This window comes from Octopus bimaculoides, chromosome 1, assembly GCF_001194135.2.
Source record: "Octopus bimaculoides isolate UCB-OBI-ISO-001 chromosome 1, ASM119413v2, whole genome shotgun sequence".
Classification (NCBI taxonomy): Eukaryota; Metazoa; Mollusca; class Cephalopoda; order Octopoda; family Octopodidae; genus Octopus; species Octopus bimaculoides.
The window spans coordinates 166,776,903-166,803,882 of NC_068981.1; the positions used below are offsets into that span (position 1 = coordinate 166,776,903).

The window sequence follows — 26,980 nt, forward strand, 5'->3', positions numbered from 1 at the left end:
TAATAGCAACAAAGTGATTGGTCCATCCTCTCTGGAAGTAGAGATAACTTTAAGAAATTGATAATTTATCTTGCACCCTTATTTGTCTTTGCTGTTTAAATACCTCCCACTGACCACTCTGAATTATTTCTCTCAGCTCAAATTTATTTCAATTATATATATATTTGACTGCTTGTCATACTTATATGTATGCACGTGCATGTGTGTGAGTACTTTGCAACCTTATGAAACCTGATACAGCAGATCTATGATCAAAGATGTTCCAACTATAAAAATATTTTCTTACATCAAATGTTCTTTTTTCACTGGCATGGGATGAACGGTTTCACAGGAGCTGGCCAACTGCCTGGGCTTCGTTTGTTTTGGCATGGTTTCTATGGCTGGATGTCCTTCCCAACACCAACCACTTTACAGTGTGCTGGGTGCTTTTTACAATACACCCACAAGCTTGCAAGATTAGGATTGCTCAGCTGAAGAAGGATGAAGGAGACATGCCTGTATGCAAGAATAACCACAATTTTACTTAGCTTGACATGTCTTCTCAAGGATAGCAATCTGCCAGAAGTCTCGGTCCTTTGTCATCCTCTCTGTGAGGCCGAATGTTACAAGATCCTTTCTTAACACTTCATCTCAGATCTTCCTGAGTCTACTCCTTCCACAATTAGAGATCCTGTATCATACATACTATAACAGGCAACATTATTCAATGTGTCTTCCTTTGTTAGTGCTGTCATTTATTCTCTGGATGAGCCAGTCAAACAGATTAACATTATATACTTTTAAAGACATCAAAACTGTGTTCAACATCCATTGTTTCCCCTTTTTTTCTTCAGGCATTTTAGTATCTGTGTGCAGTCCATTATATTTTAAGGTAGTCTCAAGTTATTCTATGGCAATTTTTTTTTGGCTACTATTTCTTAAAGGTCAAGTTACTATGTAAGATGGCTTGTTTTCGCTTTTATTTCCATTTGAAATATTCTGTAAATTGTTTTGACACTTGCTGTTTAAGAATGGGATGAAAGCCATTTTGTAACATCTACACTTTATACATGAAGTGGATGTGAACACTTTCTCATTTTGAATTCTATGACAATGATTGAAGTAAGGTAATGCTTCTTGTTCAGTATTATGCTGTACATATTTACCACTTAATCTCATATAATATGAACTCTGAGTACACTTATGATGATCCAAGCCATACTAGCTATAGATCATCATCATCATAATTCTAACATCTACTTTGGGGGTAGATGAGCAGCTGGTGAGAGCCATTTAAGTCATGTGATCAGTAAGGTGAAAGTTGGCAATGAACATAGAGATGAATTTAGTGGTTCTCAGTCCCCTCTTTATTATAGTCCTCTGGCCATAACAGAAGAATTTAAGATTGGTTGCCCTTTGGAACTCATCTATGCTGATGACCTTGTTCTTATGCCTGAATGACTATAAGAATTAGAGAGAAAATTTCAGGTGTGGAAGCAAAGACTGGAATCAAAGGGCCTTAGAGTTAACTTAGCAAAGACTAAAGTATTAGTAAGCAGGAAAGCAGACAAATTACTAATCCCTTCAAGGAAATGGCTTGATATGTAGAAAAGGGGTAGGTAGAAATTCCCTATGGTGTACCCAGTGCAAGCTATTGACACATAAGAGGTGCAATTGAATCACAGGTAGGCTAACAGAAAAAATAGTCTGTGTGTATGGCAAGTATGCAGGTACAATAAACACAAAGAACATACAGGAAACAGACTTCCTCTAATGTCCAGAGGGATCCTTAGAGGTAGTAAAGTTTCTGTTACCTAGGTGATCAAATTACCAGTGAAGGAGATTGATCTGAAAGCATAGTTACTAGAATAACTTGTCGGGTAAAATTCAGAGAGCTATTACCTACGTTAGTTAAAAATGGCCTCTCTCTCGCTCAAAGTCAAAAGTAGAGTGTGTGAAGCCTGTGTATGGACAGCTATACTACATGGCAGTGAAACATGGGCTATGACTGCATGCAAAGGCCTAAAAGAAATGAAGCTAGCATGCCTCGCTGGATGTGCTATGTCAGTGTGTATGTACGACAAAGTGTAAATGTCTGAAGAGATAAATTGGGTATAAGAGACATCAGATGTAGTGTGCAAGAGTGTTGAGCATACAATAACAAGATTGTAGTTTTGATTCACTCAGCTGTAAATGAGTGACCCTGCTATGGACTGGCATCCTATGAAGTGGGAAATGGCATGGAAACTGGGTAACTAGTTCTATGAATCCTACAACTCAAGACAGTTCTTATATACTATTGTATAGTACAGAATACCATTGGAACAAAATGGATAATAAGAAAACTTAATATCTAAAAACATAATGCCATGATGACACCAAGTAGGAGATTTCAGAGAAATAAGAATATTATAAACAGAAGACTAATAATTTATTACTTTAATTTTTAATTTTCTCATTTAAACTTTAGCTATACATAAATGTTGAAATAATTTCTCCCTAAAGATGTAAATGTCAGCAAATAGCTTCTTGCATTATGTCCAAATACTCATTACCTATTGCTGATATTTAAACAAATATCAACATATAGTTATTTTTCTGTATTTTAAAAAAAATAGTTATATAACCATCTATAAATAAGGCAATACAACTTTTCATGAGACATATTTTAATAACTGAACATTTTGTATGAAAGAATAATTTTTTAAATATTTTCAATCAGAATTTTGGAGTAATTTAATGCAACAAGAGAATAAAATCTTCAAATAACCATCACTAGAGATTTCTTTTTAAATTTCATGTTGAAGGGAAGGTAAATAAATGTTCATTATATTTAAACTTCTTTCTTCCAATTTATCTCTTCCATTAAAGAAATACTTTACCATCACCTTAGTTTATACAGAAAAATGTGTGTGTGTGTGTGTGTGTGTGTGTGTGCATATATATATATATATATACACATATATATATATATATATATATATATATAGATAGATAGAGAGAGAGTGTGTGTGTGTGTGAGAGAGAGAGTGTGTGTGAGAGAGTGAGTGTGTGTGAGAGAGTGAGTGAGTGTGTGTGAGAGAGTGAGTATATGTGTGAGAGAGAGAGGGATAACTATTCAGATGCTGTTCAACTGAGCAAACAACTGAATGCCTATCATCAAAGTTGGAGGAGGATCCATCAACTATATATGTTATATATAATTAACAATTCTTTGAATTTGTAATACGAATATTACTGAATTACACTCCTAAAATAGATAAAAGAAATTTCTGTGATTAGAATAAAGAGCAATGAAAACAACAATGTTTTAACTAGTAATGTAATAAATGATAGGAATACTATTTCATCATCAAATATATGGTCATTGGATAATCTTTTCCCCCATATTTCTGGTAATTTGTTTTTCTTCTTTTTTGTTAATCCCTCTCAAGGCCTTTTATTTACAGTTGGACCTAATAACGAAACAGACAACCATAATATGATGTCATTGCAACAGAGAGATGTGAACTATCTCAAGCTACCAAAACAATAACATTGTAGCAATAAAGTATTTATGATATATTTCTATAGTAAACAGTATGGAAAATTATTAAATTTAAAAAAAAAAAAGATGAATAATGTTTACTACTCTGCAACTCTATAAGAGCTAGTTACAAAGCTAGTAACATAAAATCTGATAAAATTATTTTTACAATTACTTAGATTTTTCAGAGAAAAGTAATTTACATTCTATAGACTTCTTTCATTGTATTTTTGCTATGTATATATATATATATATATATATATATATATATATATATATATATTTCCATAACCAGTTTAGCATTTTTACTTGGCAAGAACTTGGAAAAATCTTTCCAGAAATACTGAGAATACTGGCATAGACCCTGGGCACTGTCTACAATGAAAACAGATTTCAAGATGGAAGACGTTTTGGATTTTAATATCATCAGTTAGAAAATTTATCAAAAATGGAAAACTTTGCCTCCAAAATAATATGTCAATCACTTAATGTACATATATGAACAACTGCATAAGGAATGAAACATAGGGAAACTAAACAGGTAGCAAGGCATTTTTTTTTATTCAGTGATATTGTTAAATTTATACTAGTAGCCAGAGAACAATTTTTCTTTAGGGGGAGGAAAAAAAGAGAAAGAAAGAATCTGTTTCACCTGAACAAAGTTTTTTTTCAATGCTTCAACGCTCAAACGTATACATGATCATATATCTGTACTGGCTTTTATGTTGAATTATATGAAGCTAACTTAGAATAAGAAGCAATGTACATGTGTGCCATATATCTAACATTTTCAACTTTTGTATCAAGTCTGTGTCAGTATTCATGTGAAGTGTGTGAGTGTTTGGGTATGCATGTGTACACCAGTTAGGAATAATAGTAGACAGTAGTGTCTTTGCTTGTCAAACAATCTCTTGTTGATATAAAAAATTACATTTATTACAGCCTTCCATTTCATGGAATGATAGATTCCCAATGAAAATTTTCTTTCTTTTTTGGTTTGTTATATATATATATATGTATGTGTATATATATATATATATACATTAAAAATTTTTGCACATGCGGTATATTTCTAGTGTTGTTTACAACAGAAGAAAAACTGGTTTCTGTTAGCTGAGAAGGTTTCGAATTTCTTTATGAATGTGGCAGAGGAAGTCAACATAAGAAGCTGAGCCATTCATGCCTTTGTCTTCCACAAGGAAGTGATTGAACCACGGCTCCAATTTGTCTCGCTGTCGAACAATAATCAACTGAAAAACAAAATTATAAATTTGTTAAAAGTATAAATGATGTTGGTGACAAGAAATGAATTTGTTTCATTTTCACCCATCTATGTAATGTCTTTTATCTATTGTAGCAAATTAAAAAGAAAAAAGAAAAAGAAAAGACACAGTGAACATGTTGATAAAGCTTTCTAAGTGAAAAGTTTTTTCAATTATATCCCATCCTATCTCAATACTTAACCACCCTTGTCACCTCAGGTGTTTTTAGCAGAGTCTACTCTGTTACTAGTATTCAAGCCAGTTTTCTAGTTTGAGGATATCTTCCACTAGTTTTGGAGGCCATATAATGAGACATGGGCACTGCTTTCCTTTCTAAAAACAGAAGATAAAAAAAAAAGGAACTGCAGTTATGATAAGTAAAGAGAACTATTGGGTCAGAGGTGGCAGGCAAAAATAACTGGATACAGACATGATTTGGTGATTTCTTAGTTATAAGCACAAATTCACACTTTGAAACTCTGCCAAATCAGACTGGAGCCTGGTGTTGCCATCCGGTTTCACCAGTCCTCAGTCAAATCGTCCAACCCATGCTAGCATGGAAAGCGGACGTTAAACGATGATGATGATGATGATGATGATGATATGAATGAGAAGTGTGTTACAACTGGGCGGTTTGAGCTAACAAACTAAACAGATAGCACTGCATGACACTGTACTAATTGGCGAGGACAAGTACTGGAGAATGACCCAAGTACTGAAGAATGACCCAAATACTGAAGAATGACCCAAGATGCCTGGAACCTTGTACTCAAGAAGACCTGTACTCTGCAGCAGAAGTGTTTAGACCAGTCCCCCTGGTAGTGAAGATTGACCTGCAAGAGTCTCGTGCCAGTGCCATGTAAAAAGCACTCATAGCGGTGCCATGTTAAAGCACCCATGAAGTGCCACGTAAAAGTATCCAGCACACACTGTCAAGTGGTTGGTGTTAGGAAGGGCGTCCAACCCATGCCACAGACAATGGACGTATGATGATGATTTAAATTATATATATATATATGGCGTTAGGAAGGGCATCCAGCTGTAGAAACTCTGCCAAATCAGATTGGAGCCTGGTGTAGCCATCTGGTTCACCAGTCCTCAGTGAAATCGTCCAACCCATGCTAGCATGGAAAGCGGACGTTAAATGATAATGATGATATACATATATATATATATATATATATATAATCACAACAACTTAAAAACAAATCTCCACACTATGTTAGTTGTACTTGTTTTAGCAACCAATATATAGGCCAGCAAAGTTTTAAATCGTAGCATGCAACATAGTTTACATTAAACTTTACTACAGAGCATATCCATAGATTTTGGTTATCACTGCATTTATAAATTGAGTGATTAGAAAAATTGCTTTCTAACCATGCAATCTTGGGTTCAGTCCCAGTGCATGGTATTTTGGGCAAGTGTCTTCTATAGCCCCAGGCTAACCAAAACCTTGGGAATGGATTTGGTAGATGAAAACTTTGAGAAGTCTATCATATATGTGCGTTTGTGTGTGTACTTTTGTCTTGACATCATGTAATGACTGTAAATGTCCATTTTGATATCTGGTCTTGGGGAAATATTGCCTTACTTGGAAACAGGTATAAGTTGGTGACAGGAAAAGCATCCGGCCATAGAAAAATCTGCCTCAACAAAATTCCCTGATATCTATGTAACCATGGAAAGATAGATGTTAAACAATGATGATGAGATACATTAGGCAATCTTAAAGAACTGGCACATCAGTAATTTACATATTAGTTAATGACAAGTGCTTCAAGTCTCTGATAATTGATTATTTGTGCAGTCAAATATAACCCATCACAAATTGTACAGGAAAGATGAAATTTCAACAAAATGAATCAACATCAAAAAGACAATTTAAAATGTCAACCAAACATGGCTGTGTGGTAAGAAACTTGCTTCTCAACTACATGATTTAGGGTTCAGTCCCACTGTGTCGGACCTTGGGCAAGTGTCTTCTACTATAGCCTCAGACCAACCAAAACCTTGTGAGTGAATTTGGTAGACAGAAACTGAAAGAAGTCCATCGTATATATGTCTATATATCTATATGTGTGTGTCTTTGTGTCTATGATTACCCCACTACCACCACTTGAAAACCGGTGCTGGTGTGTTTATGCTCCCATAACTTAGTGGTTCAACAAAATAGAATGATAGAATAAATACCAGCCTTTTAAAAAATAAGTACTGGGATTGATACATTTGACTCCAAATTCTTCGAGGCAGTGCCCCAGTATGGGTGCAGTCTAATGACTGAAACAAGATAAAAGGTAAAAGATAAAGAAATGGCTTACCTTCATTTGTCTGCTGCGTTCCTGTTGTACTATCCTAATAATTGAACGTATTCGCTGTGATAAAGGATTATCCAATTCTATCAACTTGCACTGAAAAGGAAAAGAGAAAAAAAACCAAACATTTATATTTGCTTTCTGATTGGATACAGTAGAAAGAAAATAACTATATTTCATAAACAAGTTAATCTTTGAAGTGAATAAATTATATAATACAGAGAGAGAGAGAGAGAGACAAACAAAGGATAGAAACATCTATACTGTTTTAACTTATTACAAAGAATTTAACTTATTACTAAGAATTTAATTTCTTACTACAAAATTATGTTTATTTAATTTTTTTTTTTTGTCTTTTTAGAAATCTGAAAAAGAATTATACTTAGAATTTCAAAATCTAAATTATAATGAACAAAAAGATAAAAATAAATGCATAAAAGTAATAATAACAATGATGACTTTATTTAGTATGTAACTAAACTTATAAGAGAAATGGGTAATTCTGTTAGGCATGCCTTTCCTAGGGGCAATGGTGGAATATATAAAGTATTTTTAACAGAAAATCAAAGAAAGTGTGTAGCAGATTCCATTCAATAAGAACTTACTGTCACACCGCATTCATACTATCAATAATAATAGCAAACAAGCATTAAGAGAGAGACTATCTCATCAGCTGACTAGCTAGAAACAGCAGCCAAACCTCCCTTAAATCACACATACTATGGTATTAGAATATAAAGGAAATATTGGACAATGTAGCCAAAGGTGAGCTGGTCACCTCAAAAGACAGCTTCACCAGGGTTCAGATGACACTAAACAAACCATAAGTTTCTTCCATAAATATATATATTAAAAAAAAGGGGGCAATTTTTTAGGAAGAATCGACAGTGTGACCTTCCCAAAGACTATAAATAACTTAAAGCAGTCAATTAGGCATTGAAACTGGGTCACACCAGCAACATGTCACCTGTCATTAATAATTACTCAAAATATATAAAGGACATGAAACAAAGAGTGTTGTACATTCCTTTCCTAAAGGTACAAAGTAAAACAATTAAAAAAAGGGTCAAAATTAATTTGTCTTGACAAACCATGAACATATAAATGAACTAAAAGCTCTCTACCTAATAATAATTTCTTAAAAGGCATAATTTCAGTTGTTCAAAGGGAATATATTTATTTCTATCGATGTTTTATCAAAGATTCTTATTTTCTCTTAACTGATATACAATTACTTCTATAGATATAAATCACAAATAATTTCAGCAACAGATTTACTTGAGTGAATCAAGTTGGTATATTACAAGCACTTACTTTATCATGCCCTCACAATAAGTTAACCCCTAAAAGTGGACACAGAGAGACAGAACTAAATACTGAAAGGCATTTCCAACTCCAAATTGAACAGTGAAACATGAAGAAACTGATGAAGGTTTACATTAGCAAATAGCTAGTAGAAAACTTTTACAAAGTGGAATAAATCAGTTTGTTATGAAGACATTTTCGACAGCACACATGATCAGAGAAAGACAAAATGTTCTCGTGATCATTTCATCTTTCTTTGATGAAGGGTCCTGTCTGAAATGTTAGATTTATCTTCTTCATGACAAACTTATTTATTTCACTTGATGAACTTTTGCTCAATCCAATCTGTGACAATTGAAGCACTTCAGAATTCACTCTCTGCCCACATTTCCCCCTCCAGGTTAGCAATCAAGCTGAGCATCAACTGCATCTACTTCCCCAATCTGAGAGGAAAGGTCATAGGCACTGCTTCTTGTCTTTCCACACCAAACAAGAGGGAGAGAAGTGAGGTGACTGTCAAGATATGTACAATTTTTTATTGTTGAAATTGTTAGAGAATTAAAGCCACTTAAATTAAAAAGACAATCTTTTTTTCTTTCAATAAATTCATGAACTTAATGTGCCTAGAATAAATTTTAAAACAGGTATATTAGTTATAAATCTAACTAAAACTGGAGCACAAACAGACACTTTCTTCCACACCATACACACAGTTTTCCAAAGCATCTGAAAAGAGAAGAGCAATTAGACTGAAATTGTAGAAGTACTTTGTCAATATCGATCTGGGCAGCACTTTGTACTCCAAACACCATTTGCACCCATTCAGGACTTACATTGTGGCCAAGCCACAAGTACATTGTTAATCCATTTTCTGTGAACAGAACAGAAAGAAACAAAGGTATAATAAAACTCTTTAAAAACACAAACAAGATGATACATACATACATATATATATATATATATATATATATATATATGCATATGTGGGTACAGGACATCAAAACATAAACATGAAATACAAAGACAAACTTGGGTATGCAAACGAGAGAAACAAATGGAAAACAAGACAAGTAACATAAAGAATGACCCTTCATCAGTTGTTGGCTGTCCATCTACTACTCATTTCGAGCATTTAACGATAATACGAGGCTCCAAAAGGCAGTTGCTCCTGCGAAGCAAAATAAAATTTGGGATTTGCGGAGGGTCAAAGTTGGTAACAAAAACAGGACAGAGAAGACATACAACAAACATGGAGGGCCGTTAGGCCAGACAAGATAAGGTAGTGAATGCTGTAGGAATATTGTCTTTGACAACAGAAAAGATAGAAGAGGAGACAGATAAGAGTGTGTCTAGTCTGTATGACAGACTGAAGGAAAAGAAATATGGACATTGGTCATGTGTAAGCAAGGAGAAGGAGAGATGAACAGATAGAAAACAGTGAAGGGGAGAAAAAAGAATTAGAGAAAGGATGAGAGAGAACAGTACAGGGTAGAGTCGCATCAAAATTAAGATAAACTTACTTAGAAATGGATGCGTGGCATTCAATCATATAATATAAATAACATATATATATATATATATATATATATATATATATATATATATATATATGCATTTATGGGTACAGGACATCACAAAACGTAAATAACATGAAATACGAAATATGTAAACAATATGAAATACGAAGACAAACTTGGGTATGCAAGCAATGAGAGAAACAAATGGAAAACAAGACAAGTAGCATAAATATATATATATATACACACACACACATATACAAAGATGTCTATGTAGATATACAAACCTGTGTGTATGTGTGAGTGTGTTTATATATATGTATATATGTTTATATTCATTGGAGCTGATAACTGGTCTCCTACTACTACATATTCATTTAAGTGAACATATAAACATAAGAAACAATAGCAAAGAAGTAAATCATCAATTCCAAATGAATAAATATATAAATAAGTTACACAGCATATGTTCAGTAACTTCCCCCCTCGATTTATGCACCCAAATGCATATTTAGATATGTGTGAGATGCATGTGTGTACACATATGTTCTTTTAAAGAATGTGTTCTAGTCATGTTTCAATATCAGCAAGAAACTGTGACCATGTTGTTGTTAGACATGTAAGTCTTTCATGCAACTGAATTTTTACAGCTTTCCTGTTAAGGTGAAACAAGCAGTGCAATAGTTAATGAAAGATTTGAACCTATCTCCCACATTAAGTAAAGAATAATCTTGTTTTCACTGTAATCATGTCTACTTTGCTTTACAATCAACTTTTTCATAGACCGATTTTTTTTTCTTCATATATGAAAATTTATATAATAATTTTTTTCTAATTTTGGTACAAGGTGAGCAACTGAGGAGAGGGGCAAGTTGACTTCACTGATCCCAGTGCTTTACTAGTACTTTATTTTGTTGACCCTCAAAAGATGAAAAACAAAGTTGATCTTGATTTTTGCTCACAGAACATAAAAACATAAAAAGAGCTGCTAAGTGTTTTGTCTGGTACTGTAATGATTCTGCCAGCTGGCCAACTTGCTGCTGAAGTCAACCTTAATGGAATTTCAGCTCAGAACTTGAAGACAGATGAAATGCAGTTAAGCATTTTGCCCAGCATGCTAACGATTCTGCCAGCTTGCTACCATAATAATAATAATACTAATGGAAACTATTGATCTGTTGTATATTAATAACATGATAGTGAGGTATGAATGAGAAAGAACTTGAATGTTGGCTAGATAGATAATAAGAAAGCCAATGATAAATGTTTCACGCTGTTGGTTCTTGGCGTTCCTGAGAACACTTGGGATCAATGAGAAGATTAACAGATTTTTATTTAGAAAAGAACTGAAATCATGGGAAGTAGAACTAAAATGCGGAGATGAATCATCTGGTAATACGAAAATTCACAGGGGGATAGATATTCTATCTCTTAAGCGAATGCAGTAAGCTAACAGAGGAAGAGAATAAATACAGGCATAACTATCAGTAAAAGAGGGCATTGGGGTATTAGCTAAATGTGTGGTTTCAAAGTGGTATGAATATGAACCAGAGGCAGAGATGGGGAATAATAATTACAAGGGTTTATGGGATTTCTTATGTAGACTGATCTTAAAATTGAAGCAGGTGGACTAGATATGACAGCAGACAACAGAAAAAATCCAAAATAAAACAGTGTAAGATTATAGACTTTGTTAAATCATATGATAACAGAGTTGATACAAAAAAAAATTGAAAAGTATCAAGGTCTAGTGAGATAGATGAAATTGTGACAGATAACACTCAACTGCTCCCTAAGAGGATGAAATTAAGGCATGCACTGTCAACCTGCAGAAAAGTGCAATCCTAAGAAAGAGTCTCGAGATTTGAGAGGACCTCTTGTTACAAAGCCTCAAGACAATTTTCCTGCTAACAAAAGTAGCATGTAATAGCTTGATAACACTACTAACAATAAATTACCATTATTACTACTACTACTACTACTGGTTGCAAGATGGCAAAACTGTTAGCACACTGGACAAAATGCTAAGCAGCATTTCATTTATCTTCATGTTCTGAGCTCAAATTCCACCAAGGTTGATTTTGCCTTTCATCCTTTCAGGGTTGATAAGATAAGTAGAAGTTTTGTACTTTGGGGATGAGAGAAGGTAGGGTTGATGTAACTGACTTCTCCTCCCTGCCTTCTAAAACTGCTGGCCCTGTGCCAAAGTTTGAAACCAGTATTATTATTATTATTATTATTATTATTATTATTATTATTATTATTATTATCACCAAAAACTGTCTTTGGATCTATTTGTGCCATATTCCTGGAAAATAACTTCTATTTATTCATGCCAGACCATCCCTAAATGCAACTGAAATTTTGAAGGTAAAAATAGTCTCTTTCTGCCAGAAAATAGATATATTTATTTAGTGCTGTGGCAGTTGTTTATAGAACTGAATGTCCTTCTTACTGGTAGCTACTTGATTGTGAGGCAAGAGTGGAAAATGTCGTTATCATCAGCCTGGCAAACTAAGGCGAGTAGTGTTATACAAGCTAGTCAAAGGACATCACAATGACTGTTATAAGGTTTGAATTCATGGCTTTATGATTAGCATTCCTTCACAATAAAGGTATTGTTACTGTGATTCTGTTTTCACTAATAGTTTTACACTCAGAACTGGACGATTTTTAAAAAAAATTCAAATCTTTGCATATTGTTGGCGCAAGTATTCTAATAGCAAAGTGTGCATGTAACTGTTAATCATCCAACATGTAACTTGTGTCAGTCAGTCAGGTTTAGAAAGGTAATGCACAGATTATTTATTGGCTGTAGTAAATTTTGAACTCATGACTATGTGGTCAGTAATGCAGCACCTACTTTAACTCTTTTGATTCCAACCTATCTGAAACTTCCTTTGGTCCTATGATAGAAACTTTTTGCTTTGAAGTGGTTTAAGTTAAAACTGTCCATCAAAATTTCATGTCAAATCATGTTCCAAACACTAGCATAATAATGAGAAAGTTATTTTACTAAATTCCTTCTTTATATTTAAAATTAATAGAAACAAAAACTGTATTTCAATAAAAATATGATAATAAAAGGTCTAAAGCACTGCAGTAGAGGTTAATATCCAAAAACATATGAAATTTACAAATTATTAATGAGTTAATATATTTTGTTTAAAGTGTTGAATAAATTCTAACATTGTTATAATGTTTAAAGTTGCATTACAGTATAGCATGGGGGAGACAGCAGCTTGATTACTGACCAAGAAGACATGGGCTCAAACTTTGCTTTATAACATAATATTGTATTTTTAAGCAAGGTACATTATTTCGAGTTAATGTTAGCTGTTAATTAATGGAGATTGATTAAAAGTTTTTGGTACAGAAACAGGGTACCAACTTAAAGATGTTAAAGATATATGTTCTATAATTACAAAGTCATGGTATATTGTAAAAAAAAAAAAAAAGGGCGATGATGAGGAATTGTTGAAGGATATGATGATGTAGGAGGACATGGTGATGTGGTATTGTGGGAGGATATGGTGATGTGCAAATAGAATGGTTATTCAGCATTCTATAAGATGGGGGTCAAGTGAAATTGTAGAGTGGACAGAGTGGTGTCATGCAATTTCAGAAAGAGATCAAATATATCATTGTTGAGTAGGAAGGGCAATGTTGTGGCATTGTAGAGATATAGCTATGTTGTGGCATTGTAGAGATGGTAGGGTCATGTTGAGATTACATTGTTTGATACCATACATACCAAGGAAATAAATTCCATTGTCATCAAGCCTTTCTAGGGAACACCGTACAGCTTTTGGTAAATAGTCTTCAACCAATTCATCTGATATTGATTCATCAATATGATGCTGAAAAACAAAAATAACATTTATTTGAAACTACTACCTGCAGGAAAGGAAATTAAATCAACCAAAAGACTGAAATTAAACAGTAAGAAACACTATTTCTATTCATTGTCAAACAAAACTGCATGTCAAGTTGAGATAGTTGAGGTTTTAGGTTGAAAACTAAAGCAAAAAAATGACCCCTTTCAAAGAACTGAGAGGCAGTTTTAATTTACTAAAGCAATTAGCATCAGAAGAAAAAAACCTTCAACCATGGAAATATAAAGAATACTGTAGCCATTTGATCAATAAAAATAAATAAGAAAATTCACTGTAAGATAAATACCATGTTCTTAAAATGTTAGCACAAGATCTTGTTTCATTATGGTCAGATAAGCTGGAAAATAGATAGTGGTACAAGCAAGGAATAACTTTTAGTATCTAATCAGTGGCACAGTAGTTGTAAGGTTAAGGACTTTGGTTATTTCTGTAGGCACTTAAAGTTAATTTTTGGTAATACTGTTGAACATCAGGTTTTTTCATATTTCATTGAAGAAAGAACTAAGTAATGAACTAAGTAAAAGATGTATATCAAACATTTTGTATGGATTTTGGTGACTGATTTGAAGAAATATTTAATTAGGGAGTCGGTTTACTGTTGGAGAGTGAATATGTATTTGAAGTAATATGCTATAGTGAATGGTTGTGACTTTGATGCCAATAATCACTGTGAGGTATTTGATTCATGACTGCTTTCATTGTTTAGTAACTCAATGCTGAGTTCTATTTCTGTTGTATATGATGTCCCCACGTTTTCTTTGAAACCGTCTCTTGTTTTTATCAGGTTGAGTGTTGTGCAGTTATGGTTGTATTAGTTTATGATATTACTTAGTAAAATTGGTGTGCTATAGTTTGTATATTGTGACTGAATTAGTCCCTTGTTGGAAATGGCTCCACTGGGCTTTTTAGATGTTTGTAAAGTTTTTTTGTTCACTGATATATAATGATGATGGGCAAGTTTAAAGATGAAATTTTATAGATGTTTAACATGTGGTTGTGATAGGTGTATGGAAGTGAAAAAGGTAGATGGATAGAAGTTACTGCAGTTAGTTTAGTAAGCTATATTGATGTTAGTGTATGTTGTTTAGGATATACAGATAGTTTAGTTTGATATTATTGAGTCATCTTGTGTGCTTCCTGTAATGTATTGTACAATGTTAGAATTTTTGCCAGCAGTACAAAAAAAAGCACCCAGTACACACTGTAAAGTGATTTTTATCCCCACTTAAATGTGGATGTTTTGGCAGGGAGATGAGTCGCTGCTTTCTGTAGCAGTCAAGTGTCCATCGTTGACAAGACCAAAGAAGGTCGAAATCATGTGATCTGGTGGTCTCAGAGCTGGAGGTGGCAGGGATTTATCTCCCTGCTAGCAATATAAACAAGAGTGCATTTTGCTTCAAAAGCCAACATGAGAGTTTCTCTCATGGTATCTACCGTAATATAGTTTATTCTAAAAGAACATTTACATTTAAGTGGGGATGAATATTATCTCTCGGTATTAATGCTATTTTCTGTTGCTAATATATATTTTTTTAACAAGCACACTGTAAAGTAGTTGGTATTAGGGAAAAGCTATAAAATGCAAACCAAAGCTGTTATTGGAGCACAACACAGCTCTGTAACTTATTGGAATCACTTAAACTGTCCAACCATGGGTGTGTAATGTAGCAGAATGCATTCCCTTATTATACTAGTGAGTTTTATGTTGCTGATTTTGTCTTTAATACATACATTCAAATGTGTTATATTTGTGGAATCTTTTTAGTGGATTCTATATATGTTATAGAACTTTCAATTTAGCTTTAGATTCCAAAGAATTTTGACAGCATAATTTATGTGGACACATACTCAGAAGCTAATCACAATCAAACTAAAACTGTACAAGAATTTCTTTCCTTCAAAATAACAAAACAATGAGAGAATGAATATTAGAAGTATCATAAATTCAAGTATTCCAACTTATTGGAGTTTAAACTCAAGATTGAGAAGACCCTGTTTTGGGGTTCTAGCTTTACTTTTCGTTTTTTCAATTATTGCAAAAGGGATGTAGTGCGTTAAGTATTTTAAATTTACTGAAAGTCACTGGTATAAGACTGCAGCTTGTTTAGCTATGTTTGTATAACTGTTATGATTTTTTTTTATGGCTTCATCAGATGCACTATAATAACAACAATGGACTATAATAACTGTTGTAATTTAATCACCCATAGTCTGATATAATATTTCAGAATATAAAAATTCGTTTTTCAGATATCCCTAGGAAGTGATGGAGTTGCTGCTATAATCGGTTTTCCAACGGCTTTTTTTTTTACTTTGTGTGGTGTTTGATTCATATGTCTGTTTTCATTGTTTAGTAACTTATATATATTATACACAAGCACATAAACCCCTTTCCACATAATTGCTATCAACTAAATTTCATTCAAAGTTATTATTCAACCTTTGGCTCTGACAGAAAACACTTGGCCAAGATGCTGTGCAATGGGATTAAAATCAGAATCGCATGTTTACAAAGCAAACTATCTAACCACACACAGCACATACTATTTGCAAGTGTGTGAACACTGGTGCTTGGATATTTCTACTTTTACCATTTTCTTTTTGTCTAGTTTGTGCAGTCTTCATTATCTCATGTTTGGTGTTATACTGTCAATTTTTTACCATTTGCATATTGTGCTTAGCATTGCATACTGTTGTTAAAATCGAATTATTGAAGATAGTCGCAAGTCACTTGAGAGACATTTGTCTGCTAACAGTTGCAGATCAAGTGATTGCATAAGAGGATACTTTTTGGGTTCAATTTAGAAAATATTAATGTAAATCATGGCTAGTAAATTAATTAAGAACATTAGAACAGAATATCAAATGCCTAAGAGTGTATAATAAAATATTGTAAAAGACTGAATAAAGGATATAGCAAGTGGCCATAGTTAACTTACCAGAGGAAGAAGTCGAGGGTAGAAAAATACATTAGTTGATTTAACATCCATTGCATTTAACAACAACAAGCAGTAACTTCTATCATCTGTTGGAACTTCAGAGCCTGTCAGAAAATGAATAGTCACATTAGTAATTTATTACCACAATAATATTGATCTAACTGAAAAGTAAACGGGCTCTAAGTGAATCTTCATATGTGGAATTGAATGCAAGCCAAAAATGAATGCTTTCTGTTATATGTTCAATATATCTAAATATTTTATTTCATATCCTGACAGAGTTGATCTTGCCTTCAACTTAAGGACAATGGGAGGAAATCTGACAAAATAAGTACAATTAATATACACAAGATTCATTCTGCTCAATATGTCTTTCCCTTACAGAAGTCATCTTTGTGTATATTCAAAGGTCATTCTCGTAAAGTCACAAATCTCTATAATTCAAGGTGATTTATGTTTCTGTACTAGGTTTGCAAGATTCTTGATGTGAAATAGTATGTTGAAATAGATTTTGTTGTACCTTGAGAGGGTCATATTGCTCATAAAAAACATACATACATAGGTTCTAATTCACTTCTTTCATTATTGCAAGTCAATTTGTAAACCAATTTACTAATCAATTGTTAGATTAATCACATCATTGATGAGGTCACAAATATTGACAAAAGGACTATGATGGACCTAGATGATTGAGTGATTGAATGATTAATCAAACAACTGATCAGTTAGTTGGTTAAATGGCTAACTAATTAACTAATAGCAATAAAAGAAGTGCATGTGCTTATTAATGGCATAATGTCCTTCCCAAGATACAACAAAAAATTTACTTTTTTTCTCTTTTTCATTTTCACACATTCCATTCTTCATGCTGATGTGTGTGGATTGATTGAGTAAAATATGTCATTTTTTCATGAATTGTTTTGTTTTTCTCAAGTCTGGATGTCCTTTCTAATGCCATTCATTCACCTATCTTCTCTGCTCACTTTTCCTGGAAGGAACACAGGGATGGAGTCCTCAGGTACCTTCTTCATAAGATTTTATTAGAAGTTATTCTGGATTCCCAAATGTGACCAACTGAATCTTTCGATGTTATCCATCCATCTCATTCTTGGTCTACTCTCAAGGTCTCATGCTGAATGGCATGGCTTAAAGAATCCGTCTAGTGATTCTTTCCTGCAACATTCTAATCACATGTCCACAGTACTGGAACTGTAACATTTCAATCTGGAAAAGTAGTAGTTCAACCTGGAGACACTCCCTGATCTCCAGGCTATACATCCCACTGGGTAATGTTACTCCCCTTCAAGGGAGCCTCATTTCGGGTGCTTGTGTTTATGATCATACTCTTTCAGTCATTACTCAACGTTTATGATCATAGATGAAATAGGCTCAAAAGCTGAATTGAAGACACTAAGTTTGGATTTTTTTAACCAACCTCTTCTCTTCTGAGGATCAAATGCCGGAGCAGGCATATTACTGTGCCAGCACCTGCAATTCGAGCACCCAATTCAGCCTACTGCCTTTCATCACTTGTGAATATAGCCCCTAGATACTTAAACTTATTTCCTTGTCTTAGTGATATCCCACTAATATGCTGAGTGCACTGGGAGGACTATCTAATGTCACTTATTTTAAATGAGAGAGGTTTCCATTATCAGCTGCATAACAAAAGTAATTAGTGTTTCAAAAAAAGTGCACTACTTAAAAAACATGAACCTTTAACAGACTGAACAAAAGCCTCATTATCTAGACACAATGGCTCACAATGATACATTTAAAATATGTTAATTTACTTTCAACTAAATAGAGACATAAAGACTTTTGAGCTTACATTTACACAGAAATGATGATGTTTAATTCAGTTGACACACTTAACTAATTGTTTACTGCTTCAATCTAAACCAGTGCAATAAAGCCATGCTGTCATATAATACATGGCAGTAAATGTAACATGGCCCAGAGCAGACTGAAGTATGGCACATCCAATTTGAAATTTTGGGTTCATTTCCCTGTGTTCCAGTTCTTCTCGGATAATCTAGCCCAACCATGGTTGATCAAAGTCAATCAATGATCTAAACATTATTTATTTGGTAAAATATATCAAAAATTTTGTAAAAGAATATATCCAACCACTTATAGGTAAACAAAGTTTAGCTTAATTATAACATTATAGATTTCTCACACTGGTTAAACCACAATCTACAGGTGAGAGGTACAGTCAATTAAACTTATCTCAATAAATGACTGATACATGTTGTATCAGTCCTGGAGGGATGAAAAACAAAGTCAACTTTGGCAGGATTTAAAATTAAAAGGTAGACTGACAAAATTAAATACGTTTAATCCAGATCCCTACCAATTAACATATTGAAAAAATTAACATATTAATTAATTTGAATAATAATAATAAAAATGATGGTGGCCTAACATAACCATGGCCCCAAAATTAGTAAATGAGTAATCTATACATGCATTGCTTGAAATTAAGACACTAAATGTACTACTAAAAAGAAAGTCTCTTACCTCCTTGAATTGCATCGCTTTTGATAACACAGTTGGCATAAAGTGGCAATAGTTTCATACATTCTGGTAGAATGAGTTGACCAGCTGAAGATGGGTTTGCACAATTCTTTCGATAACAATGAAGAATATGAGCTACTTGGTTGGCCATGTTCTCATGGACTAGTTTTGGCGTGCTGTTCAAGATGTTTCTTATTGCTGCAATAATTCATGAAACATGAAAATATAGTGTAAATTGGAATTTTAAGAGGACTCTCGGAAAATAACTTTAGAAAAATTGAAAAGGCTATTTGTAAGAAAATTAAGTGACTGAAGTCACTAACCTTGTTTAGCCATGAAATTTATCAAAGAATCTAATTCGCAATTTCTGAACATGTCAGCAAACTGTGTGCAGCAATTTAAAGAAAGATTATGAATTCTTAGTCTTCTAAAGCCACCAACACTTGTGTATAAAATTGCAACCTGAAGAAAAGATAAAAAAAAAACAAATGTTACATGTATGTGCATGTGTGTGCATATCCATACAAGGGATATGCACACAAATTACTTAATACAAAATATAATGCTTATCTATTCACATTGTTTTAAATAAACCATGCCTTATCTCATAGCTTCAAGATTGCAATGATGTGATTGCTTATTATTAGAATGACATTATAGTGTGGTTGTGATAGGCTACAGTTAGCTTGTTTAAATATAAAAGAGGTAGAATATTTGAATATGACCAGTTTAAACACTAAAAGGTTAAGTGGATTAAGCATTAAAAATCTTCAATATGGTGAGTCTACATACTGCTCGAATTTCACCTTTAGGTAAAGTACTTAATTATTCTTGTCATCTTGATTAAAAACTGAATATACTACAAACCCTGCTGTGTTCCCACTGGATCACTTTTCTGAGGTTCAGAAGTAAATTGTTAGTTTAAGCCATTATCTGTCATCTGAACATCGTTTAACAGCCACTTTCCATGCTGTCATGGGTAGGGTGAAAAGTGGACATAAAATGATGTGCAATCTTATATTTCTAAAATGTTACATAGGCTAATGCAATATAGTGTGCACCCATGTCTTTAGACAGATAATAGCCTAAACTAATCTATAGTATCTCTTGAAAACTTTTGACTACATATGTATTTAAGACATATTAGTACCACTTGAATAGGGAACAATCTTCAAAGTCAAAAGGGTAAAAGAGTAAAGAGAAGCACCAGGTAGTATTTAAGTTTGTATCTGTGTTTAAAATCCACCAAGGACAATAAAATAATAGTAAATCTGCCCAACTAAAGTGACTACAATATTCTAGCACTCAAAATTTCAAATTCAGTTAGAAAAATCATAAAATTAAAATAATTTAAAAAAATAAAGAATCCAAGGAAACTAGAGGAGATCTGCTGGCAAAAATGAGTAAAGTTCAAATCTGTTACCTTAGAATACCAATGATTACATCCTGTCTACAACTCTTGCTTTTTAGGGTTATGATTAATAAAACATTTAAGAGAATGTCTCCAGCTAAGAGAAACAACAGTAAAATGTTGAACTCAAGTATCAATATTAAAAATATATGGTTATAACTTTTCATGATTTAACTATTATCAGCAAGTGTCCATTTAGTTAATGAACGTGATACAAGAAACAGCAATTAATAAGTATATTCATTCTGGTTTTAGAATATGTATACTATACCTCTGTGTGTTATACAAGAGAATTAAAAAAGTTGGCATCAGGATAGCCATTTGGCCATATAAGATTAACCCAAGAAGTCCTTCTGCCTAATCTATATTAGCATGGAAAAGTGGATATAAAAATGATGATGAATGACAATTTAGCATTCCAAATTTTATTTGCAATGTCAGTTAGAAAGTCCGTCCTTTACAGCACAAGTGTTAAGGTACACACCCTGGTGAAAAGGATTGGCCTCCAAGAGTTGAGTGCTTGTGCCACGTTAAAAGCACCTAGCACACACTGTGAAGTGGTTGGCATTAGGAAGGGCATCCAGCTGTAGAAACCAGGTCAAATCAGACTGGAGCCTGGTGCAGCTCTTCAGCTTGCCAGCTCTGGTCAAACTGTCCAACCCATGCTAGTATGGAAAACAGATGTTAAAGGATGATGATGATGATGATGATGATTTTAGATGAATTCCCTGTTACTTCTCAAATTAGAATGCAATGCTTTTACCTGAACATATGCTCCATCAGCTGGGTCCAATTTATCATCATGCTTTATTTCAACAGATATGGACTGGTCACTGTCAATTGCAGACAATTCTACATCTGTGGCATTTGTCATGTAGAAATTACCAAAGAAATCAACTGGTCTGATACCTGGCAAAAATATTTCATATATTGTCTAAGTGGTATTAAATAATGAAAGCATATGAGGAACATAGCAAACAAACTTTTAGATTTTGAGTATGGTTGAGTCTGCTTCCCAACCATATGGTTTAGAGTTCAGACCCAATGCATGGCTCCTAGGTAAGTTAACTTCTACTATAGCCTCAAGCCATCAAAAGGTTTGCAGGTGGATTCAGTAGACAGAAACCGAAAGACCATCACACATAAATATGAGTGTGTGTGTGTGTGTGTGTATTTGTGATCACTTGTACGAAAGTGTGACAGGTGGTATTGTGATCAGTTTCGCCTGTCAACCAACCATCTGGTCACCTTGCACCTTCAAGGCCATGTATAGGTAAGGATTAGCATGAGGTAGAACATCCAAGTATAAAACAATACCGTAAACAACAGATTCATCCAAGTCTTACAAAGCACAGAAAAAAAAACATGGAAAATGAATGAATACTGTAAAGAATTTGACAGGATTTTGAAAATTGTTTTCAACAGTTCTTGTGAAAGAAAAATAATAAGAACAAAAAAAAATCTCTGAAGAAACTGTACCTGTGCTAGTTCTTACTCGAATAATTGCATCAAATGCAGCAATTTGACAGACATTTCTCTTTAAGTCATTCATGAATCTTTCTCCATCCTGCTCAGCCTTCAAAAATAAAGCAAGAAACGGTAAATAGGCTTTCAATAATCTCACTTTTAAAAGCTTTAGAATTAAAAACAAATAAATAGCAGCGATTTTTACAAAAGGTTTTAAAAGTTCTGAATTTAGAAGAATAATTGCAAAATATGAAAAATTTTGTCACAAATGTAGATGGGATAAAAATGAAGATCTGTGAAATTACAGCTGTGCATAACTCATTAACTTTACAGAGAATACAACAAAATAATAACAAATAAATTAGAGATAAGAGACATCTAAGAGTGACTGATGTCTAGTGATGGAAGGCTTTTAATAAAAAATTATGATAAAAATAAAGCCAAATCATGGAAACAAATCAAAATATAAAAAGGAAAGGATGAGATGTTTACTCTGCCAGCCTATTGAAAGTACCATACTTAGAAGTCTTGATATTGTTTAATTTATTCTAAAATCTAACCTTTGTGAGTCATTAATTGTATTTTTGGATTAATGAAAATGGACAATAAACAAAAACTTAAATGGACAAATCTATCAAAGATATTACATATGTTAGTGTCATAGATATTGTTGCTGCTTATTTAGAAATAAAAGATTGCTAGTTTGAATTTGGCTTGGCATGACATACATATTCAGGAATAAGACATATGGCAATTAAATGACTGAAATATGCTCAAATGTTAAGGTCATTCCACTGCTTTATGTACTTCATAATATCAAGAAGAATATTAACTGTACTAATTTCACTGGTCCAGGAGGGCCTGTGAAGGCCAGAAGTACTGCCTCTTCCTTCAAATACAACAAATCAAAAAAAAAGTACCAACATTTTCTATCAAGTTGACATTTGTAATGATACAAACACACATGCCATATAGAATACTGTCTTATTTATGCTGTGCTAACAAAATGTGCAAATAAATTATTGGTGACAAAAGACCAGAACTGTTGTATTAGTATATATTTATTATTTTATAAAAGTAATGAGGGTAAAGTACATATATAAAATGCAATGCATTTAAAGTGCAATAAAAATACTTCAGACATAGACATGAAAGCATAATCCTTAGCAAAACTGCTTACCTGGAAATAACTGTACTTGTACATGTTGCCACCAGTAAGACGACACAGTTCACCAATGGTAGCTATATCAACATAAGAATTAGGGAACAAGAACAGATCAACACTACAACCAGCTGCAACACATTGTTGTCCAAGTTTGGTGTAGAAGTTCCCTTGAGGAGTGAGAAGTGTCTAAAAACAATAAAAACAAAATGTAAATCCCTAGAAAGCAAAACCCAAATTTATAATAGAAATAAGAATAGCTGTCATGTTTTTTCAACAGGATGACAAGGTTGAAAACTATTTATAAAGCAATTGTTTCAGCAGTTGTACATTAGCAATAACAATATGTAATAATGAAAACTGAATTAAAAATAATGCAGAAATATTCTAGTTAATTAATAATTTGGGCTTAAAGTTACCTTCCAATCTAATTTTACTCTACACAGCAGTATTCAAATATTTAAGAGGTTAACCTCTTCTAAGTTGGAATGACATTTTATTGATTTCATAACCAGGAAAGGCAGACCTACAATTGCCAGTTGACTTCTTACATGGATGAAAAATTGAAAATGTTTTCTATGGCTATCTAAGTAAGTACAGTTTAATGAACATGTAATAAAAGCAGTCAATGTTTTATATTCAAATGAAAAATGAGCCAACACCTAATCTACAAAGTCAAAAAACCAACACCAAAAGATAAAATTTTTAAAATTGAAATGAATTATTTTCAAAATGTCAACATAAATTGTTTTCATAAAAGTAAATCATCATTGTATTTCATTATATTTCTTTGTTTTCTGTTTTGATTAATCACTTATCCCGATATCAATGTTCATAATTAAGTAGGAAATATTTCATGATGCAAACTACCAACCAGCATTTTTACTGATTATAAATTTAACTTTAAAAACATAAACTATAAGCTGGCAATTTGTTTCAAGAACCTAAGGAAATAAATTCAAATACAAAAGCTGGGAGAGAAATAGAATAATGTCAATGAATCAGCCTGGTACTTCTGCTACAAATTCTGAGTGAGAGATGAAAAACAAAAATGATGCAAGTGGAATTTAGACTCAGAATGTAAAAGAATGCAATGGAACTAAATATTATAAGTTCACTCTCAGCCAGTTCTGTTATTCCACTCCATTTCTTGTCTGACAAACAAGAGACAAGGCAAGAGAATTTCTGAAGCAGCAGCAAAATTCACTGATCATTCAATTTCCCATTGCCAATTGTAACTGAGCAATAGCCATCAAATGAATTGAAATAAGTAAGCACTGGGTAATGTCTGAAATAGAATAATTTAAAGTAACTCAAGTTATGATTTGTTAATTCATGCAGCAGGCATCCCCAAGTATCTTAGTCATTCCTTTAAGTATTTTTTGTTTAGTCTAATAAGGATGCTACATGACCAAACTGTATAATTTAGTTAAGCTAAAATATAACTAATATTTCAGTTCAATTATAATACAATATCCAGAGAAAAGAAAAATTTGAAACCTTTAAACCTTCAAAAGAGTGGATTTGAAATTTGATTAAAATGATGCCTTAAAATAATTTGAATCATATTTCATGCTTCAAAGATACAAAATGAAAGGGAAAAAAAAAAAAAAACCCAGTCAGCAGGAGAGAGTAATTAAAATCCCCAAACCAAAAGTAATATTTTATGTAGTTTCTAATATCAAATAAGAATAAATAAAAACTAGATGAGTTATGTATACCTTTAAAGTAGTGGCATCTATCTACAAACAAAAATAATCAAATAATATCAAATTAAATAATGTATCACTGTGTGTGTGTGCGAGCGCATGCACGTGAGCTTACAGTTAAAAATAAACTATAATTAGCTGCCTATTTTGACAAAAATACAAATGATTTAGCTGAAACTAAATATGGAGAACATCAAGAAAAAAGAATCTTTCTGGACTAATTTTCAGAATAAATTCAACTGAAAATGTCAGAAGCATACAGAAAATTTCTACCAAAAATATATTCATAGAATAATTACTCAATAAAGACAATATCATTTAATGCAGTATTGACTAATAATGTATAAAAGTGTGTTTTTCAATAACTACCTTTTCTTTATCGGTACCTAGAAGTTTTCTATCATCTCTATTTTTTAATTTACCAGGAACGTCGGCAATAGGCAGTGAGGTATGGAAAAGAATAAGTTTTCCAGCACAATCAGCATTGATCAAAGCTTCCAATCCAGCTTGGATAACTGGGCCTAATATCACTTCAGTTTCCCTGGATTCTCCAAACATCTGAGGTATTTGAGAGAGTAAACTGAAAATAAAGAAATTATACCATATATTTAATGTCTACAATTGAAACATATTTTTCAAATAAATGCAAACATCCTGTATTATTATATTACTTACTACTTAAGCTTCTTAATGTCACATGGAATTTTACATCTAAATCTGAACTGGCTGATGCCATAAAGTCATGCATTATTGAGAAGTTGCTTTAGACAGCAGCAACAAACCAACACTCCTTGCTGATGTTTGCCCCTTGGGCGTGAACCATACCAGTATAAAAAGGCCTGTAAAGATCATGGTTACTTTTTGTATATCTTACTATATAATCCTTTCTAAAACAGGCATAAGGCCAGAAATTTTGAGTGAGAAAAAGTCAATTATATCAGCACCAGTACTTGACTGGCATTTTATTTTATAAACTCCGGAAGGATGGAAGATAAAGTCAACCTCAGTGAGAATTTAATTCAAAATGTAAAGAGTTGGAACAAAAATTGCAATGCCTTTTATATGACACTAACTATTCTGTTGACCAACTACTCTCCTCTCACTGAGTAATAGTAAAAAATTAATTTCATAAAACCTATCAGTTCTGAAAATTTATAAGTAACTCTATACAAGTTTCTGTGTGTTACCACAAAGATGCCAAACTTTACCAAAGGTGACACTGGAGACCATCACAGCCCTCAGGCTAGTCAGATCCTGTTGAACAATCCAATGCATACTAGCTTGGAATATTGGATGTTAAATGATGATGTGATTGTTATGAAAATGAAAATTCAAGTGAACTAGTTACTCACCTATCAATTACTGTCTCACATTCTGATAACTTGACTAAAAAGCCATCCAATAATGGCATAAATACATCTTCAATATCAGAAACTACCAACATCTGTGGTTGTGCTAATGAACCCTATAGAAAAAGTTACAGAAAAAAATGGAATTTAAGAAAGTGAACCAAAAATAGACAATTTAATTAAAATGAGTAACATAACATATATTGGAATGTTTTCCTTTTTGAAAGAAACTGACATCAAAAGATATTTTTAATAAAGGTAAAACTACAAGTAATATGATTTTTAATCAGAAGATTTCAGCTTAACAGACACCAATTCAAAATTACGAGTTATCAATGAACTTTTGAGAACAAACTTTTCCAATTTTCTACTGATATGTGAATAGATGGTAATATACTTACTTTAACATTATAAAAATGTATCTCTTTTGCATAAGTAAGAAATCCAACTCTAATTTCTGATTCTGCAGCTCCTGTTTCCCTGAATAATATATATAAAATATAAAATGTTAGTAATAAGCAAGAGTTACATTGTAAATAAGAAAATGCTGTTTGGTAATTGTAAGACATTTGAGTAGAAATCAATACAATTGTTACACGTAAAACAATTTTGAGTCTCGACCA

At 32.8% G+C, this 26,980-nt stretch overlaps 1 protein-coding gene across 3 annotated transcripts in view; it reads right to left on the reverse strand.

The window, feature by feature from the left end:
* Window positions 1-4,047: 4,047 nt before the first annotated feature.
* Window positions 4,048-26,980, reverse strand: part of LOC106869311 (protein transport protein Sec24C) — a 57,612-nt gene continuing 34,679 nt past the window's right edge. For 2 of the 3 annotated variants that reach the window (XM_014914997.2, XM_014914998.2), the window contains exons 12-25: window positions 26,759-26,837; window positions 26,361-26,473; window positions 25,378-25,588; window positions 25,021-25,041; window positions 23,318-23,488; window positions 22,150-22,246; window positions 21,434-21,579; window positions 19,583-19,721; window positions 19,263-19,457; window positions 16,740-16,843; window positions 13,659-13,764; window positions 9,155-9,258; window positions 7,089-7,178; window positions 4,048-4,755 (exon numbers count right to left, since the gene is read on the reverse strand). In XM_014914997.2, the coding sequence (XP_014770483.1) occupies window positions 4,615-4,755; window positions 7,089-7,178; window positions 9,155-9,258; window positions 13,659-13,764; window positions 16,740-16,843; window positions 19,263-19,457; window positions 19,583-19,721; window positions 21,434-21,579; window positions 22,150-22,246; window positions 23,318-23,488; window positions 25,021-25,041; window positions 25,378-25,588; window positions 26,361-26,473; window positions 26,759-26,837 (1,717 nt within the window). In that variant the 3' untranslated portion in view covers window positions 4,048-4,614. The remainder of the gene's footprint in view (window positions 4,756-7,088; window positions 7,179-9,154; window positions 9,259-13,658; window positions 13,765-16,739; window positions 16,844-19,262; window positions 19,458-19,582; window positions 19,722-21,433; window positions 21,580-22,149; window positions 22,247-23,317; window positions 23,489-25,020; window positions 25,042-25,377; window positions 25,589-26,360; window positions 26,474-26,758; window positions 26,838-26,980) is intronic. The other variant, XM_014914999.2, reaches the window with a different exon arrangement.